The sequence below is a fragment of the Pseudorca crassidens genome, chromosome 7 (assembly GCF_039906515.1).
Source record: "Pseudorca crassidens isolate mPseCra1 chromosome 7, mPseCra1.hap1, whole genome shotgun sequence".
In the NCBI taxonomy this organism is placed as follows: domain Eukaryota; kingdom Metazoa; phylum Chordata; class Mammalia; order Artiodactyla; family Delphinidae; genus Pseudorca; species Pseudorca crassidens.
The window spans coordinates 36,941,425-36,959,060 of NC_090302.1; the positions used below are offsets into that span (position 1 = coordinate 36,941,425).

Consider the following 17,636-nt stretch of genomic DNA (forward strand, 5'->3'; position numbering starts at 1 on the left):
TCTACAGAATGTCTGCAAGTTCCTTAACTGTATCCCTCGCTTCTTGAATAATTGCTTCTGCATATCCTTTATCAGCCCCATCCCCTCACCTTCTCATTTTTTATAGCCTGCATCCCCCTAACTTTTCCTCTGTTCCCATCATGCTCTCCCATCATAGTTCACATCCCAACTTAACTCCTCATCTGCGATATCATCCTCCCCACATTTTGCTAAATGTTTCCCCATTTCATACTCGAAGGCACACAAGAACTGTGGACAGATGAGTGAGATCGAGGCCAAGGTACGCTATGTGAAGCTAGCCCGTTCCCTCAAGACGTACGGCGTCTCCTTCTTCCTGGTCAAGGTGGGTTACGGATACTTCTCTCTGCCCACCCTTACTTTTACTCTTACCCTTTCCTCTCTGAGCCTCTAACCCTGCCCCCAGTCACATTTCCCATTGTTCCCCAAGAATCTCATTCTCTTCCGTGTGAAAACTTGCCCCTTTGTCAGTTCTCCACCATCACTTCCCTCCTTACCCTGCATTTTCCTTCCCTTTACCTTTATCCTAACATAGCCTTGTCCCAGGTCCATCCATAGACACCCTGGTTCACCCCTGCCCACCTCAGCACCCCACTGTGGTCTGGATCTGATCCCCTGACTAATAACACCAATGACAACCTCTGCCCTACAGGAAAAGATGAAAGGAAAAAACAAGTTGGTGCCCAGGCTTCTGGGCATCACTAAGGAGTGTGTGATGCGAGTGGACGAGAAGACCAAAGAGGTGATCCAGGAGTGGAACCTCACCAACATCAAACGCTGGGCTGCCTCTCCCAAGAGCTTCACCCTGGTGAGCTGGGGTCTCGGGGGAGAAAGGGCTTTGGAGTTTTCAGAGAAGGGACAGCCACAGAGGTCTCCCCCGCACCCCTGCTCAGGGGTAGGTGCACTGAAAGCAACTCCAGAAAAAAGGAAAACTTTGGAACTATTGCAGGAACGTGGAGATTAGAATAGAGGGGAAACTCTCCTGGAGAATGAGGAAAGCTTAAATGAAACATTTTTTTTTAAATCAACGGAACAAAACTGTAACCAGCAAGCTGAGATCACAGGAAACTTGGGGAGAGGGAAGAAAAAGGTGACAGAAAGAAAAATAAGCCTCCCCTCTTTCAGCAACAGCTACTTACAGTAGTTTCCTCCTCTAGCTTTATGTTTTGGCATTATGAATTGAAAACTGATCCCACCTTGAGGAAGTGCCCCACTGAGAAGGGAAATTAGTAAAGGTGGTTTTTCCATTTTGGGTACTAGTACTAATCCTTAACTATGGTCATTTAATGATAAACGATAAATGTGTCCTCCCAATTCAGGGTGAGAGAAGAGGGATTTCCTAAATGCCACGCATTTGAAACTGTAGCATAAAGAGCACTCCTCGGAAATAAAATATTTCCCTCCAAGGAGAATAAAGAAATAGGAGATTGAAGAAAGGCTGTCGTCCTAGAGGCTCTTGGCACGGGGCGGGGAAGCGCCCCTCATCAGCTCAACCTTGCGCTCCCGCCCCACCCTTTCCCATCCTGGGTGGATTCAGGCTTTCCCACTGAGTCCCCACCTTGTCCCCCTAGGATTTCGGGGACTACCAAGATGGCTACTACTCGGTGCAGACAACCGAGGGGGAGCAGATCGCACAGCTCATTGCTGGCTACATCGATATCATCCTTAAGAAGGTGAGCACTGCCTGACCCCCACCTTCTCCTTCTCCTCCCTTACCTTGTCCCCAAGCCGGTCCTTTAGAAAGGGGGACCCAAGTTCCGGAAGATGGCTGACTGCGGAATGAAAAGGCTGCCTTTCCCACTTCCCTCTTCTTTAACTCTTGTTCTTTTTTTCTCCCTACAGAAAAAAAGCAAGGATCACTTTGGACTGGAAGGAGACGAGGAGTCTACTATGCTGGAGGACTCGGTGTCCCCCAAGAAGTACGAGGGGAACTGGGCTGACCCCATCCCTTGGGCAGGGAAGGCAAGGCAGGACCCCCAAGACTGTGGGAGGTGGGGAGTCCTTAGGATGCCTCTAACCAGCCGCAGGCTGTGGTGAGACCTCACGCACCGCCCGGACCACAGGACGTGCGGAGGCTGTAGAGCGGGGTGGGAAGGGATGAGAGGAGGAGGTCCTCGGAGTGCTCCCCTTACGTCCCCTCTCTAGGTCAACAGTCCTTCAGCAGCAGTGTAACCGGGTGGGGAAGGTGGAGCATGGCTCCGTGGCCCTGCCAGCCATCATGCGCTCCGGAGCCTCTGGTCCTGAAAATTTCCAGGTGGGCAGCATGCCACCTGCCCAGCAGCAGATCACCAGTGGCCAGATGCACCGAGGACACATGCCTCCTTTGGTAAGAGTGCCCCCACTGCCGCCATGATTCCAGGCCTAGCCCCCCTTGGCTGGGCCTAGCCAGGAGTTCGGCAGTCTTTCCCGTGTCCCTATTTGTCTCCTTCTCGGCCTCAGGCTCTCTTTTGCCTTCTCTCTCCTCTAAATGTTCCCTGTTACTTCTCTCTTTGACTCATAGACGTCAGCCCAGCAGGCACTCACTGGAACGATCAACTCCAGCATGCAAGCTGTGCAGGCTGCCCAGGCCACTCTGGATGACTTTGACACTCTGCCCCCTCTGGGCCAGGATGCTGTGAGTATGGGACGGAGGAGAGGCCGATGGTGCTGAAGCTGGGACTCCAAGGAGCAGGGTTGGGGTTAACTGCAGCAGAGCAGATCCTGAGGTTTGTTCCTCTTTTCTCTCAGGCCTCGAAGGCCTGGCGTAAGAACAAGATGGATGAATCAAAGCATGAAATCCACTCCCAGGTAGACGCCATCACAGCCGGTACTGCCTCCGTGGTGAACCTGACAGCAGGTAGGCCGGATGCCCAGCCCTCTGTGTGTGGTGGTGGAGGGGAGGGCGAGCATGTGCAAGCATGAGTGTGACTGGCTCGGTGTGACTGCACCTTGACTCACGGAAGGGACTTCGTGTGTACGTCTCTCTCAGGACGTGTGTGTGACTAACTGCCTGTGACTGGCCTCCTCTTCTTCCTTCTCCCCCCAGGGGACCCTGCCGAGACAGACTACACCGCAGTGGGCTGTGCAGTCACCACAATCTCCTCCAACCTGACGGAGATGTCCCGTGGCGTGAAGCTGCTGGCTGCCCTGCTGGAGGACGAAGGTGGCAGTGGCCGGCCCCTGCTGCAGGCAGCGAAGGGCCTGGCGGGGGCGGTGTCAGAACTGCTGCGCAGTGCCCAGCCGGCCAGTGCCGAGGTCAGGGGCCAGGGGTTGGCACTAGGGAGAGGGGAGGGTTTGAGCCCAAGGAGAAGGGGGCGGTCCATGTTGCGGGATGGAAGGGTGAGACCCATGGGCGTGTAGGACCCGTGGACATGTGGGCAGGGATTAGGCAGCTTCTGACCGGTGTTCACTCTCCACAGCCCCGTCAGAACCTGCTGCAAGCAGCTGGGAACGTGGGCCAGGCCAGTGGGGAGCTGTTGCAGCAAATTGGGGAAAGTGATACTGACCCCCACTTCCAGGTTGGTGACTTACCCAACCCCCAGACCCCAGCTTCTAGGAGGTAACCTCTGATCCTGAATCCAGCTCCTGTCCTGCTACTGTAAATTGACCCCTCAGAGCCAACCTGAACCTCTGTTTCCAGGGATGACACTGGGAACCCCCAGTCCCTTTTTTGGGGATAAGAATTCAAAACCCCTGAATCCAAACTTAACCTGTTAGTGCACCCTTGGCCCTTATTGGTGATACGTTTTTGGCTGCCTGTCATCTTTCCCGTATGTAGCCCTCACCCCAACTTGAGGGCGTCTTGAACCCCCGCTTCCAGTCCTGTGGACCACACACCCAGAGGACGCTGTTCCTCTCGCTCCCCCTTCCCGCCCCATGCCCGTCTCCTCAGCTGACTTGTCATCCTGGATTTCCCATGCAGATCTGTGCGCCCAGAGGGGCTGGGGTGCCATCTCCCCCCGATCCCCCCACGGTAACGGCCTCTGGCCTGGGCCTTCCCAGCTTTGTCCTCTCTGAGCCGCATACACTCGCTCTGCCCCCTCCCCTGGCCTCCTGGGGGAGCAGAACATGACGGGAGCTGGGGAGGCACGGCCCAGGCAGGACTTGAGAAAATGGGGTCCGAAGGGTAGTACAGGGACTTGTTCCCAAGACTCCAGGGTGACTGCTTCCAACCAAGATTGAGAAGAAATGGAGAAAAGACGCTGGGGGTGGGAGGGACCCCTCCCTCCATCCCATTGTAACAGCGCTGCCCACCCTCCCTCCCCATTGCCGTCCGAGTGTATCCGCCTCATGCGTTTCTCCCTTTGGTGTAGACACTGTTTCTCTTGGTGTGGGTTTGTTCCTTGGTGGGGGTTCTGTCCCACTTGGTGCTCGAGGCAGGGGCTTGGGGTAGGTTCTGGTTGCTTCTGCGCACACTGTTCTGTGATTGGAGTCGGTGGGACTAATGAAACAGCTTATGCCTCTGAGAAGGGTCCGTGGATCCCAAGCTGGATCTCAGGCCATGCTGACTGCTGTTTTCTCACAGGAGGTGCTCATGCAGCTAGCCAAGGCCGTGGCAAGTGCTGCAGCTGCCTTGGTCCTCAAGGCCAAGAGTGTGGCCCAGCGAACAGAGGACTCAGGGCTTCAGACCCAGGTTATTGCTGCAGCAACACAGTGTGCCCTGTCCACCTCCCAGCTGGTGGCCTGTACCAAGGTGAGCCCCAAAGGTTGCTGCAGCCTATGCCTAGGAGTGATGCTACCACACACACAAGAGCCTCTCATTTTACCTCTTTGGCCCCCAAGGCCTCACTACCCAACCTAATAACTATTGTGAACACCACAGACACCCCTACCTCACGACTCCTTTCCCTCGCCTACATCTCTGACGCTCACTTTGCCCACAGGTGGTGGCTCCTACTATCAGCTCCCCTGTCTGCCAAGAGCAGCTGGTGGAGGCCGGACGACTAGTGGCCAAAGCCGTGGAGGGCTGTGTGTCCGCCTCCCAGGCCGCCACAGAGGATGGGCAGCTATTGCGGGGAGTAGGAGCAGCGGCTACAGCTGTCACCCAGGCCCTGAATGAGCTGCTGCAGCACGTGAGGGCCCACGCCACAGGGGCTGGGCCTGCTGGCCGCTATGACCAGGCCACTGACACCATCCTCACTGTCACCGAGAACATCTTTAGCTCCATGGGTGATGCTGGTAAGGACAGCCCCCCTGGGAAGACAGAGAATCCAGTGAGGTTCCCCGAGTCCACTGGAAATTCCCTTGCAGACCCATCACCCCCCCACCAAGCACTCAGCACAGTGGGCTGGGTGTTTAATCTCTGAAATCTCCAGTTCCCCGTCTGTAAAGCAGGAATATGATATCCACTCTGCCCTCCTTGGTGTATTTAAAGAACATACCAACGTGTACACAAAAAAAGATGGAAAATGATATTATTAAGAGATAGCCATCCCCGTTCTACTCCCTAACCCCCAAAATCCTTCACAAAGAGTCTCATCCTCTCAAGACTACTTACGGAAAATGCCCATTGGAGACTGTCCCCCGGCCCCTCCTCCCATCAGAACGCACCAGGAAATCTGTTCCTTTCCAAGATCCTAAACCCAGGAAACAGTAACTCCAGGGAAATCACTTCAAGAACTTCTGTGTCTCCTTACTGTCCCTAAAAGCCCTACCCACCTTGCCTGCACCACTATCCTCCACCCCCAACACCCTCTCAGTGTCTCTGGCTCCCCTCGCTGACTGTGCCTACGCTCTCAGGTGAGATGGTGCGACAGGCCCGCATCCTAGCCCAAGCCACCTCTGACTTGGTCAATGCCATCAAGGCTGATGCCGAGGGGGAGAGTGATCTGGAGAATTCCCGCAAGCTCTTAAGCGCCGCTAAGATCCTGGCCGATGCCACAGCCAAGATGGTGGAGGCTGCCAAGGTAGAGAGCCTTCTGTGCACACCCCCAGACTGGGCCCTGTAGGGAGGTAGAAGGGTCCAGAGAGTCACCCTCACTTATGGGAGGTGAAAAGCAGAAGATACAAGAGAACAAATACAGGAGCACTGAGGAAATAAATGCGCCCCTAGGCGGTGAGTGGATGGCGCCCCGCTTCCAGCCAGTGTGACTCCCAGAGTCCTTGCTGACTGATAGGAAACTGTACCCTCTTTCTTCCTCTAAGACCAAGGCCTGCGGTTCCTACTTTGCCCTACTTTGCTGTCACCACCTGTCTGCTTCCTGAATCCCTCTGCTTCCTGGTCTCCTGTGAATGCACGCGGGCCTTCAGTCCCAGGGGATCCGCTGCTAGCAGCACAGAGAAAGACAAGGCGGTGGGACACAGGGACACAAGGGTGCAGAGGACTGTCAGGAAGAAGCCAGTAGATTCCCGGCTCCCTGGGCTCTGGGGCTCTTCAGTTTGCAGGAGTAACCAGGGCCCCTGCTTTGGCATCCCTGAGATCCCTGCTCTAAACCGCATCCTTGTCCCAGAGAGCCCTGCTCACCCCCGTTTGCTAGTGGTGTTTTGTGGGGAGGGGGGAAGAAATACGGCTGCTTCCCCAGAGAGGGGAAGCAGAAACAGTTCTACCCAAGAAAGGGATTTCAGCATCCCAGACGGAAGCCAGAGCCCCTGTAGGCTCCCCTTTTGCCTGCCTGAGGTAGCTCGTCTCAACTATGATTACCTTTCAGTGCGGGTAGTTAGAAATGACTTCAGGAAGATACCTCTGAGTTTGGAGGGGTCAGGGAAGAGCTTATTTAGGGTCCACAGGGACGCAGGGTGGTAACTGTCCCCTCGCCACCTCTCAGGGAGCAGCCGCCCACCCTGACAGTGAGGAGCAGCAGCAGCGACTGCGGGAGGCAGCTGAGGGTCTCCGCATGGCGACCAACGCAGCTGCACAGAATGCCATCAAGAAGAAGCTGGTGCAGCGCCTGGAGGTGAGGCTGGGAACCAAGCCAGCGTAGGTGCTCTAGGAGGAATGAAACTGGGAGGGATGTGTGGGGACGCTGATGTTTCCTTGGGGGATAGCACGGGCAGGGTAAGCCAGGGACAGGGTATAGGAATGTCCGGGCCTCGTCCTCACTATTCTGTCCTTAAAGCATGCAGCCAAGCAGGCTGCAGCCTCAGCTACACAGACCATCGCTGCGGCCCAACATGCAGCCTCCACCCCCAAGGCCTCTGCCGGCCCCCAGCCACAGCTGATGCAGAGCTGCAAGGTGAGACACCAGGAAGCGCGTGGGGGCGGGAGGAGGCATGGAAGATGGGGGACTTTCCCCCAGCCTGCGGAGAGGTGGCCCTGATGACATTTTCACCTACAGGCTGTGGCAGAGCAGATTCCACTGCTGGTGCAGGGCGTCCGAGGGAGCCAAGCCCAGCCTGACAGTCCCAGTGCGCAGCTAGCCCTCATCGCTGCCAGCCAGAGCTTCCTGCAGGCAAGGCATCTTCCGCTTACCACTCAGACCAGACCCCTCCCACTCTTCTATGAGACCTTTAGATTTAATCAGTTTAAATCTCTGCCAATAGCCTCTCTCCCAGTACTGAGCCCCAGTGCTCACCACATCCTGACCGTCATCAGTCCCTGTACCCAAGCCCAGAGGGCGTATGGTACACTTCATCTGCCTACCTGTTCCCCAACAGCCAGGTGGGAAGATGGTGGCAGCCGCGAAGGCCTCAGTGCCAACAGTTCAGGACCAGGCGTCGGCCATGCAGCTGAGTCAGTGTGCTAAAAACCTTGGCACCGCGCTGGCTGAACTCCGCACCGCTGCCCAGAAGGTATAGGAGCTGGCTACCTTTTTGGAAGATGAGGGGGGAGTCCTAGGCTGATGGAGAATCTGTTCAGAATATCCTAAAATGGGTAATTGTGTAACCTGAGGCGTGAATGAGACACAGTGTACCTCCTACACCTCAACCCCCCCCCCCCCGCCCCCCATATCTTTGTAGGCTCAGGAAGCATGTGGGCCTTTGGAGATGGATTCTGCTCTGAGTGTGGTTCAGAATCTAGAGAGAGATCTGCAGGAAGTGAAGGCAGCAGCTCGAGATGGCAAGCTTAAGCCCTTACCTGGGGAGACGGTAGGTATTCGAAAGACCTCATTCTTTCTCAAACCCTGAGGTCTTCCTTCTCACCCGTGCCCCAGAGCTGCCCAGAACCTTCACTCAAACTGCCAGCTGTCCCTGAATAGCTGCTCAGGTTCCCTCTTCCCAGTTCCTCCTGCGCCTGATCCCGAGTCTCCTCCTTCATCCCTAGATGGAGAAGTGTGCCCAGGACCTGGGCAACAGCACCAAAGCAGTGAGCTCCGCCATCGCCCAGCTGCTGGGGGAGGTTGCCCAGGGCAATGAGAATTACGCAGGTACATGGACAGGGCTGGGAATGGGGCACGTGGTGAGGAGGATGGGGGAATGGGAGCTGTACGGAGGAAGCCACTGGCAGCAGGGCCTGGCAGTGACGGTGCCTTTTCCCCTCCTTCGTCTCTCCTTGTTTCCCCAGGTATCGCAGCTCGGGATGTGGCAGGTGGACTGCGGTCACTGGCCCAAGCCGCCAGGGGCGTAGCTGCCCTGACATCAGATCCTGCGGTGCAAGCCATTGTGCTTGACACAGCCAGTGATGTACTGGATAAGGCCAGCAGCCTCATCGAGGAGGCGAAGAAGGCAGCTGGCCATCCAGGGGACCCTGAGAGCCAGCAGCGGCTTGCGCAGGTCAGGTATTGGGACAGGGCCACTCCCTGCCTCTCCCCCAGATCCCATCAGAAGGCCCACCCTGACGGGGGAAGAGTCTCATCGACACCGCAGCTCCTCTCTGGATTCCGCCCTTCCTTCTCAGTCTTAGTAGAAGTGTCTTAGCTAGACTGAGGCAGGGGCCTAGCTGAAAGCCACATTTGGGGAAGTTTGGTCACCATCGCTTGATACCCTAATGTGATACCCTGGCCTATTCAGCTAAAACACCCCTTTTCTGCTTTCACTTTCAGAGTCTCCCATGGGTGGAGGAGGGGATCTCCCAGTTGTTTCCATTTTGGCAACCCCTGTCTCCTTTCCCACCTCAGGTGGCCAAAGCAGTGACCCAGGCCCTGAACCGCTGCGTCAGCTGCCTGCCTGGTCAGCGAGATGTGGACAATGCCCTGAGAGCAGTAGGAGATGCCAGCAAGCGACTCCTGAGTGACTCGGTAGGAGCACAGGGGTGTGGGGGGAACACAGGGAGGATGAAGGACTCCAAGCTTCTACCTCTGGACCTCTCCTTGACCCTGACTTCCCAGATGTATCCCCTTTCATTGCCCCCAGGCTCTGTGCCCACCTCTCAGCGCTCCTCTACCAGACTCTCCCTCATGTCATTTCCCATTCTTGCACCTGACTTTGTCTCTGACCCTGCAGCTTCCCCCCAGCACCGGGACTTTTCAAGAAGCTCAGAGCCGCCTGAATGAAGCCGCTGCTGGGCTAAATCAGGCAGCCACAGAACTGGTGCAGGCCTCTCGGGGAACCCCTCAGGACCTGGCTCGAGCCTCAGGTCGATTCGGACAGGACTTCAGCACCTTCCTGGAAGCTGGTGTGGAGATGGCAGGCCAGGCTCCGGTACGAAGAGGCACTGGGTCCTGTTCGAGGGTTAGATCAGAGGCATCTCTTTGACCACAGAGTCCTCACCTGCTCCTGGCTCACTCCCCTCCCCAGTCTCTAGCAGTACTTGAGTGTCTGGGACAGAAGATCCCTTTTAGAGACAGATAAGAAAGGACTGGACAATGTGTTGACCTTCTTGCCTTCAACAGAGCCAGGAGGACCGCGCCCAGGTTGTGTCCAACTTGAAGGGCATCTCCATGTCTTCAAGCAAACTTCTTCTGGCCGCCAAAGCCCTGTCCACAGACCCTGCAGCCCCCAACCTCAAGAGTCAGCTGGCTGCAGCTGCCCGGTACGTGGGAGCTGGGAAGCCCAGCCCTAGAATGTTGAAGAGACTGGGGAGGGGACATCTCATGAGAAGTCCCTGGCTTAGGAGTTGTTCCAGGCAAAAGAGAAATGGCTAGACTTCCTACACGTACAGGATGCAGAAATGATGACCTTTGCGCTCATTCACTTGACTTTCTCTTCCTCCCAGGGCAGTGACTGACAGCATCAACCAGCTCATCACCATGTGCACCCAGCAGGCGCCCGGCCAGAAAGAGTGTGACAATGCCCTGCGGGAATTGGAGGTGGGCCCTGTCAGGCTAAATGGGGTTGAGGTTGAGGAAAGGGTTCTTGGTTGGAGGGTGAGGGGGGTGTCTTGGATCTCACTTCACCCTCCCCCTCTACAGACGGTCCGGGAACTCCTAGAGAACCCAGTCCAGCCCATCAATGACATGTCCTACTTTGGCTGCCTGGACAGTGTCATGGAAAACTCAAAGGTAAGTGCACCCAGGAACCCAGGAGGGCAGAGGACAGGAAGATGGAACTAACCGGGGGCTGCTCTGTCCCTCTGAGGACAGGCTCTGACTCTCTTGACACACTGTGTTCCTCAGGTACTGGGTGAGGCCATGACTGGCATCTCCCAAAATGCCAAGAACGGAAACCTGCCAGAGTTTGGGGAGGCCATTGCCACAGCCTCCAAGGCCCTCTGCGGCTTCACCGAGGCAGCTGCACAGGTTATGCTCCTGAGATGGTCCCTGGAATGCCCCTGCTTTCCCTCCCCCACCTCCTCGCAGCCTGACACACTTGCAGAAAACTCAAAAAGTTATGCTTGCAAAGCCAACTGTATGGAAACTGGGGATCTTTCCCCCTCCTAAAGTAGAGATATTTGTCAGCAATCATAGAACACCAGCAGTTCTGATCACTGTCACCCCTGAGCCCTGGTGCTTTGAGGTATGGTTACACTGTCCAATCATTGGGCTGTTTCCAGACCCAGTTTTCTTGGTATATGCTGATTAGCATATGCAAATTATCTTCACATAATTATTACTTGGAGGGGCGGGGCAGGGGGGTGTGCCGCAAGGCATGTGGAATCTTAGTTCCCTGACCAGGGATCGAACCTGGGCTCCCTGCAGTGGAAGTCTTAACCACTGGACCACCTGGGAAGTCCCCACATAATTGTTACTTTATTAGAATAGTACCAGGGACTAAATTTCCAGTTACTTGCGTCACCACTTAACTTTGCCTTTTTCTACATTATGAAGTGTAAAACGACCTATTAGCTCAGAGTATTCTGCTTTCGTATATGAATCCTTAAAACAAACTGGCTTGAGAGCTCATCATCTCAGACTGTGTCCCTGAAGGCCTATCATCCTGCTCCTTCAGTCGCCCTACCTCCCCGTGTCCTGTTCTGTTGGGTGGCCTGCGGTATATGGTTTAACTTATTTCTGGAATAGCATGAAGAGGAAAAAGCAAAGCTACCATGTGTTGGGTGAAGTAAGAATCAAACCTTATGATGGTCTTCCAAGCAAAAACAGATTTTGGCAACCATTATACCCATCCCTTCCCCCTTTCCAAATCTCTGAAGCTTGGAGGTATCATAAGTGTTAATTAGCCTAACACCCTCTATAGTTTTACAACTATCTCTAAAAGGGGTTTTGTGTGTGTGTGTATGGGGCTTTCAAACTTTTTTTTACTGCCACTTACAGTAAGCAGTACTTTTCACCTTAAGACCCAACATACAAACACATACATATAGAATTTTAATAAAAACCTTATTTTGTGTCTTTCCTTTTTTTTTTTTTTTACTTTTTTAATCTTCTGAAATGTTTGAACAAATTTAACAAAACAGGAGAGGTTTTTTTCCCTCTTATAGTGTAACTATAGCTAGCTAATATACCTCCACTCACATAGAACCCTGGCCACTAAACTTAGCCCTGCTCCCCTTTGTCCCCACTATCGCTATTCGAGTCCCACCTAAGGAATATTCCTTATTCCTCACCCCACCTCTTCTCTCTCCCCAGGCTGCATATCTGGTTGGCGTCTCTGACCCCAATAGCCAAGCTGGACAGCAAGGGCTGGTGGAGCCCACGCAGTTTGCCCGAGCAAACCAGGCAATTCAGATGGCCTGTCAGAGTTTGGGAGAGCCTGGCTGCACCCAGGCCCAGGTAACTCAAAGGGACAGGCACCATGGACAAGCCTGGGAAAGGCTGCTGAGCCAGGACAGACCAGCCCTGTGAGGGGGAGAGGGAGATGCAGGACATGTGGGGAAGGAGAGGTTGGGGCCCCAGCTCTGACCCCCCTACCCACAGCATCTCTGGGTCATTGTCTTCTCCTGCCGTGCTTCTCATTGTTCCTTCACTTACTGCCAAGTTCACCACCTCTTTACGGATGTTTGAGCTCACTCTCCTACAGAGCCTGGTATTATTTCTCCATCAGTGTGTCGGCTTTTCATCTTTCTTTCCCCCGCACCCTGCTCATGCTCATCTTTGGGTATCTCTCTCTCCCAGATCTTGACTTTTCAGGTGACTTTGTCTTTCCTAATTAGACTTCCAAGGGTATTGCTATACATCCCCCAAGCGAAAGGGGCTGCTCCCTGGAGTGGACACTTCCCTCCTGCCCTCATTGGGGCTCTTCCACGTTTCTGTCTCCTCAGGTGCTCTCTGCAGCCACCATTGTGGCCAAACACACATCTGCACTGTGTAACAGTTGCCGCCTGGCTTCTGCCCGGACTGCCAATCCTACAGCCAAGCGCCAGTTCGTACAATCGGCCAAGGAGGTGGCCAACAGCACGGCCAATCTTGTCAAAACCATCAAGGTTCCCGGTGTTTGAATTCTCAGCCTCTCCCTGACCTATCCAGTTTTCTCTCCCCTGACCCCCTGTCATTCCCTGAGGCTTTCTACCAAATCCCACCTGCCTGAGCGCAAGGCCTGTCCTATCCAGGCTGGTCATCACCAGCTTCTCCCCACACCCTTTAAGCTCAGGAGGGAGACCTGGGCTGCACTGCCTTTGTCTCCAGTCCGTCCTGAGGGCCTCCCCATCACTCTCTTTTCAGGCGCTGGACGGGGCCTTCACAGAGGAGAACCGTGCGCAGTGCCGAGCAGCAACAGCCCCGCTGCTGGAGGCTGTGGAAAATCTGAGTGCCTTTGCGTCCAACCCTGAGTTCTCCAGCGTTCCCGCCCAGATCAGCCCCGAGGTGAGGCCGGGTGAAGGCAGAATGGATGGGCCGTCTGCCGCTTCATCTTCCCAGGAGTCTTGAGATTCACCTCCCTGCTTCCCCTCTCCCCAGGGCCGGGCTGCCATGGAGCCCATTGTGATCTCTGCCAAGACAATGTTGGAGAGTGCCGGGGGCCTAATCCAGACAGCCCGGGCCCTGGCAGTCAATCCCCGGGACCCCCCGCGCTGGTCGGTGCTGGCTGGCCACTCCCGTACTGTCTCAGACTCCATCAAGAAGCTCATTACAAGCATGAGGTACAGGGGGCGGGCTGGAGAACCGGTGTGACTGGGGGATATACGTTGTGACAGAATGGAGGGGTGGGCACTTAGGTGCAATGAGATGGGATGGTGTTGGAGAACACCTGTTGTCCAAGATTCGGGGGATACAGGGAAAGGCAGGCTAGCCTTATGTTAAAGGGACGTTCTTGGTGTTGGAGCCTGTGATGTGTCTGCAGGGACAAGGCTCCAGGGCAGCTGGAGTGTGAGGCGGCCATTGCAGCTCTGAACAGCTGTCTGCGGGACCTAGACCAGGCTTCCCTTGCCGCAATCAGCCAGCAGCTTGCTCCCCGTGAGGGAATCTCTCAAGAGGTAAGGGGGAACGGGGTTCTGTGAAAGGTGTCTGGGAGGAGCGATGGCAGGCTTGAGGAAGGTGGGGGATCTGGGAATGGGCTTCATAGAAACATCGAGGGTATGGAACATGCCAAGGGGGTTAGTTAGTTGGATGTGGAAGGAAGAGTGGGGTCCTGTGCAACTAGAGGGTCCCTTTGCAGGTCACAGTCAGAGCTAAAGTTCGCTTCCTCCCCAGGCCTTGCATACCCAGATGCTCACTGCAGTGCAGGAGATCTCCCATCTTATTGAGCCACTGGCCAGTGCTGCCCGGGCGGAAGCCTCCCAGCTGGGACACAAGGTACCTGGGGAGACACGTGGGGAGACCGGGATAGGGTAAACAAGGGTACCTGGCCCGGCTGACCCATTCCAAACCCTTGCCTCAGGTGTCCCAGATGGCCCAGTACTTTGAGCCACTCACCTTGGCTGCAGTGGGTGCTGCCTCCAAGACCCTGAGTCATCCTCAGCAGATGGCACTCCTGGACCAGACCAAAACCTTGGCCGAGTCTGCCCTGCAGTTGCTGTACACGGCCAAGGAGGCTGGCGGTAACCCCAAGGTACTGAGGGCCGGGTTGAGAGGCTGCTGCTACAGTAAGAGAAGCAGGAACAGCTGGGCCCCAGCTCACTCAGTCTGCCCCACAGCAAGCAGCTCACACCCAGGAAGCCCTGGAGGAGGCTGTACAGATGATGACAGAGGCCGTGGAGGACCTGACAGCCACCCTCAACGAGGCAGCCAGTGCTGCCGGGGTTGTCGGCGGCATGGTGGACTCCATCACCCAGGCCATCAACCAGGTTGGAGTCTTGGGGTGCCCATGGACAGAGCCTACTGTGGACCAGGGTCCCTAAGCCCAGTGGCAGAGACCAACAATCTTTCCTCTTCCCCCATTCTCTCCCCTTAGCTAGATGAAGGACCAATGGGTGAACCAGAAGGTTCCTTCGTGGATTACCAGACAACTATGGTGCGGACAGCCAAGGCCATTGCTGTCACCGTTCAGGAGATGGTGAGTTTGGGAGAGAAGAAGAGGACTGCTCTTGGAAAGTCGAGTTTGGACATAACTTCACTTCTTCCACTGTCTCCAGGTAACCAAGTCAAACACCAGCCCTGAGGAGCTGGGCCCTCTCGCTAACCAGCTGACCAGTGACTATGGCCGTTTGGCCTCACAGGCCAAGCCTGCAGCTGTGGCTGCTGAAAATGAAGAGGTAACTTGGAGGCAGTTGTGACCTTCCCCAGCGCCTCACAGGAAACCCCAGAGGCATGCCCCTTGTTCCATCATGTCAGCCTCTGGGGCTGTCCCACCCTCGCCCCCTCTGATCTTTCATAGAAAGGGGAACTCCTCCTCAGGGCCACTCCACGAAAGAGTGATCAGGGCTCCGCATAGGGACAGCATCAAAGCCTTCGGTCACAGGCATAAAGGAGACAGCCCAGGATCTAGAGCTTTCCTGGTCTGCCGCTGTTTCTCTGCTGACCCTCTTCTGGGCCTGTGGCTGCTTTTCTGCTGTGCTGCAAGCCTGTATTCCCTTCCTGGTTCTTCTGTTGTAAAGCCCTGAAGCGCTTCCTTCCCTAAGCTCCTGGCTTTCCAAGAAAGCAAGTAAAAATGGATCTTAGCGTGACACACCTAATCCCCAGCCCCAAACCCCTCCACAACCGCACCGCGCACAGGCCAAATTGTAAGCCGTGGCCTCTGACTCAGATACCCCAGCATGAAGTGCTTCTCCCCTCCTCCTCACCGTGCTTAACAAGGTCCTCACAGCTGGTGCCCACAGGCCAGTATTTTCCATGTGTGGGAGGTGGCCTCCTGACTAAAGGCTGTGAAACAGGACAAGTCTGTGCTGGGCGCTTTTTCTCACTACCTCCTCAGTCTGCAGTGCATGGTTTCTTAGGTCCTTAGTGACTCCTCCGAGCACACTGGACGTACCCGAGCGCCTCTCGTAAAATCCATCTCCCTCTTTCACCTGCTCACAGATAGGTGCCCACATCAAGCACCGGGTTCAGGAACTGGGACACGGCTGTGCTGCTCTGGCCACCAAGGCAGGCGCCCTGCAGTGCAGCCCCAGTGACGCCTACACCAAGAAGGAGCTCATAGAGTGCGCCCGGCGAGTCTCTGAGAAGGTGACCGAGCTCATCCCCACGGACTGAGGGCCAGGCTCCCCAACCCTGCAGCCTTTCCCATCCTCCTCCAGCCTTCCCAGCCCTCTCCTCCGTCCCTTCTCTCAGACACCGGTGACCTTTCCCTTTCACGGGACACCGGCCACAGTCGCCACATGACTCTCCTCCCCCAGGTCTCCCACGTGCTGGCTGCGCTCCAGGCCGGGAATCGTGGCACCCAGGCCTGCATCACGGCAGCCAGTGCTGTGTCCGGCATCATTGCCGACCTCGACACCACCATCATGTTCGCTACCGCTGGCACACTCAATCGAGAGGGCGCTGAAACTTTCGCTGACCACCGGTGAGGAGGGCACTGGGCCTCATGGAGGCAGGGCGGGGTTTGGGCCACAGAGGCTGGAGGGGCCAGGGGAGGCCTGAGAAGAGCTGACTGGGCCGGACCCTCCCCCAGAGAGGGCATTCTGAAGACTGCAAAGGTGCTGGTGGAGGACACCAAGGTCCTGGTGCAGAACGCAGCTGGGAGCCAGGAGAAGTTGGCACAGGCTGCCCAGTCCTCTGTGGCCACCATCACCCGCCTCGCCGACGTGGTCAAGCTGGGTGCAGCCAGCCTGGGAGCCGAGGACCCAGAGACCCAGGTATCCAACTCACACCCCTAATTCTGGCCAGAACCACTTCCTGTTCCCCCTTTTCTTCCCACAGACCAGAGCCTCTGCTCCCCCACACAGGTGGTGCTGATCAATGCAGTGAAAGATGTGGCCAAGGCCCTGGGAGACCTCATCAGTGCAACAAAGGCTGCAGCTGGCAAAGTTGGGGATGACCCCGCCGTGTGGCAGCTCAAGAACTCTGCCAAGGTGGGAGGAAATGAGAGCTGCTTCTGGGGAGGGAGCGGATCATTGTGCTTCCTCCTGTTCCTTAAAATGATCCCTCCTTCCCTCCCTCCTCTGATGCTCCCCAGGTGATGGTGACCAATGTGACATCACTGCTTAAGACTGTGAAAGCTGTGGAGGATGAGGCCACCAAAGGCACACGGGCCTTGGAGGCAACCACTGAGCACATACGGCAGGAACTGGCGGTGAGTGCAAGTCTGGGGCATCGGGGACTTGGGTCGGAGAGCAGGGTCGTGATAGATTGTGAACTTGCGCCGCACACACACACACACACACACACACACAGATGTAGATACACAGTCTCCTGCTCGTTGCCAGACTTCTTCCACGAGCTGCACTCTTGTCTTCCCCTTCCTCACCTATTTCCTCCCTAGCGTTTGACACCTCCCTCTCATCCCCCCACTTTCTCTGGTCACCAATGGCCTCTTAGTTGCCACATGCAGTGGCCGCTTCTTGGCCTTCATCTTCTTCAGACATTTCCAAAGCAGTTGACTCCCTTAGCAAGCCTCTCTTTGAAAGCCTTTCTTCCTTTGGCCTTCTTGACACTGGCTTTTCTCTTGCCTCCCACGTCTCTTCTGTAGTCGTCATTGAATCACCTTCAACCTAGTAGATGTAGAGGCCTTCCCAGAACTGCACATATCGCCCTCTTACTCTATCCTCTTCTTTGGCAAGTTTAACCACTCTCTTTATTGTTCTCTAACAAGTTGAATTCCAATTCTGAGTTTAGTTATTTCCAACTGCCTGTTTGACGTCAGCACCGAGATGCAGTGCCTCCCAACCAGCTGTTCTTCCTGACGTGCTGCTTCCCACTAACGATGGTAACAGCCTCCCGGTCCTGAAGGTTCCCTCAGTCATCTTTGACTTCACTGCCTTACTCACCATATTCAGGCCATCGCCAGGTCCTGCCAGCCACCCTCCTCTGTTCTCTTTTCCTTTCATCCCTCCTCTCCGGGCCCACTGGCAGCACTCTCCCTCACTTTGACTGCTGTGCCAGTTTTATACCTGGTGT

The 17,636-nt window shown here is 55.6% G+C and overlaps 1 protein-coding gene across 3 annotated transcripts in view; it reads left to right on the top strand.

Annotated features, from left to right (window-relative positions):
- The window catches only part of TLN1 (talin 1), a 32,196-nt gene that overhangs the window by 9,420 nt on the left and 5,140 nt on the right, over nucleotides 1–17,636 (top strand). For all 3 annotated transcript variants that reach the window (XM_067743984.1, XM_067743983.1, XM_067743982.1), the window contains exons 9-48: nucleotides 239–343; nucleotides 671–826; nucleotides 1,590–1,691; nucleotides 1,861–1,937; nucleotides 2,164–2,344; nucleotides 2,519–2,632; nucleotides 2,746–2,854; nucleotides 3,044–3,252; nucleotides 3,417–3,515; nucleotides 4,523–4,690; nucleotides 4,881–5,175; nucleotides 5,737–5,903; nucleotides 6,762–6,890; nucleotides 7,053–7,169; nucleotides 7,272–7,385; nucleotides 7,591–7,725; nucleotides 7,894–8,022; nucleotides 8,198–8,300; nucleotides 8,438–8,646; nucleotides 8,991–9,110; nucleotides 9,316–9,513; nucleotides 9,705–9,844; nucleotides 10,028–10,121; nucleotides 10,224–10,313; nucleotides 10,428–10,550; nucleotides 11,838–11,981; nucleotides 12,470–12,631; nucleotides 12,870–13,010; nucleotides 13,104–13,285; nucleotides 13,486–13,618; nucleotides 13,836–13,937; nucleotides 14,023–14,193; nucleotides 14,279–14,428; nucleotides 14,536–14,637; nucleotides 14,717–14,836; nucleotides 15,600–15,746; nucleotides 15,917–16,083; nucleotides 16,192–16,375; nucleotides 16,466–16,591; nucleotides 16,696–16,812. In XM_067743984.1, coding sequence (XP_067600085.1) covers nucleotides 239–343; nucleotides 671–826; nucleotides 1,590–1,691; nucleotides 1,861–1,937; nucleotides 2,164–2,344; nucleotides 2,519–2,632; nucleotides 2,746–2,854; nucleotides 3,044–3,252; nucleotides 3,417–3,515; nucleotides 4,523–4,690; nucleotides 4,881–5,175; nucleotides 5,737–5,903; nucleotides 6,762–6,890; nucleotides 7,053–7,169; nucleotides 7,272–7,385; nucleotides 7,591–7,725; nucleotides 7,894–8,022; nucleotides 8,198–8,300; nucleotides 8,438–8,646; nucleotides 8,991–9,110; nucleotides 9,316–9,513; nucleotides 9,705–9,844; nucleotides 10,028–10,121; nucleotides 10,224–10,313; nucleotides 10,428–10,550; nucleotides 11,838–11,981; nucleotides 12,470–12,631; nucleotides 12,870–13,010; nucleotides 13,104–13,285; nucleotides 13,486–13,618; nucleotides 13,836–13,937; nucleotides 14,023–14,193; nucleotides 14,279–14,428; nucleotides 14,536–14,637; nucleotides 14,717–14,836; nucleotides 15,600–15,746; nucleotides 15,917–16,083; nucleotides 16,192–16,375; nucleotides 16,466–16,591; nucleotides 16,696–16,812 — 5,631 coding nt within the window. The remainder of the gene's footprint in view (nucleotides 1–238; nucleotides 344–670; nucleotides 827–1,589; nucleotides 1,692–1,860; nucleotides 1,938–2,163; nucleotides 2,345–2,518; nucleotides 2,633–2,745; nucleotides 2,855–3,043; nucleotides 3,253–3,416; nucleotides 3,516–4,522; nucleotides 4,691–4,880; nucleotides 5,176–5,736; nucleotides 5,904–6,761; nucleotides 6,891–7,052; nucleotides 7,170–7,271; nucleotides 7,386–7,590; nucleotides 7,726–7,893; nucleotides 8,023–8,197; nucleotides 8,301–8,437; nucleotides 8,647–8,990; nucleotides 9,111–9,315; nucleotides 9,514–9,704; nucleotides 9,845–10,027; nucleotides 10,122–10,223; nucleotides 10,314–10,427; nucleotides 10,551–11,837; nucleotides 11,982–12,469; nucleotides 12,632–12,869; nucleotides 13,011–13,103; nucleotides 13,286–13,485; nucleotides 13,619–13,835; nucleotides 13,938–14,022; nucleotides 14,194–14,278; nucleotides 14,429–14,535; nucleotides 14,638–14,716; nucleotides 14,837–15,599; nucleotides 15,747–15,916; nucleotides 16,084–16,191; nucleotides 16,376–16,465; nucleotides 16,592–16,695; nucleotides 16,813–17,636) is intronic.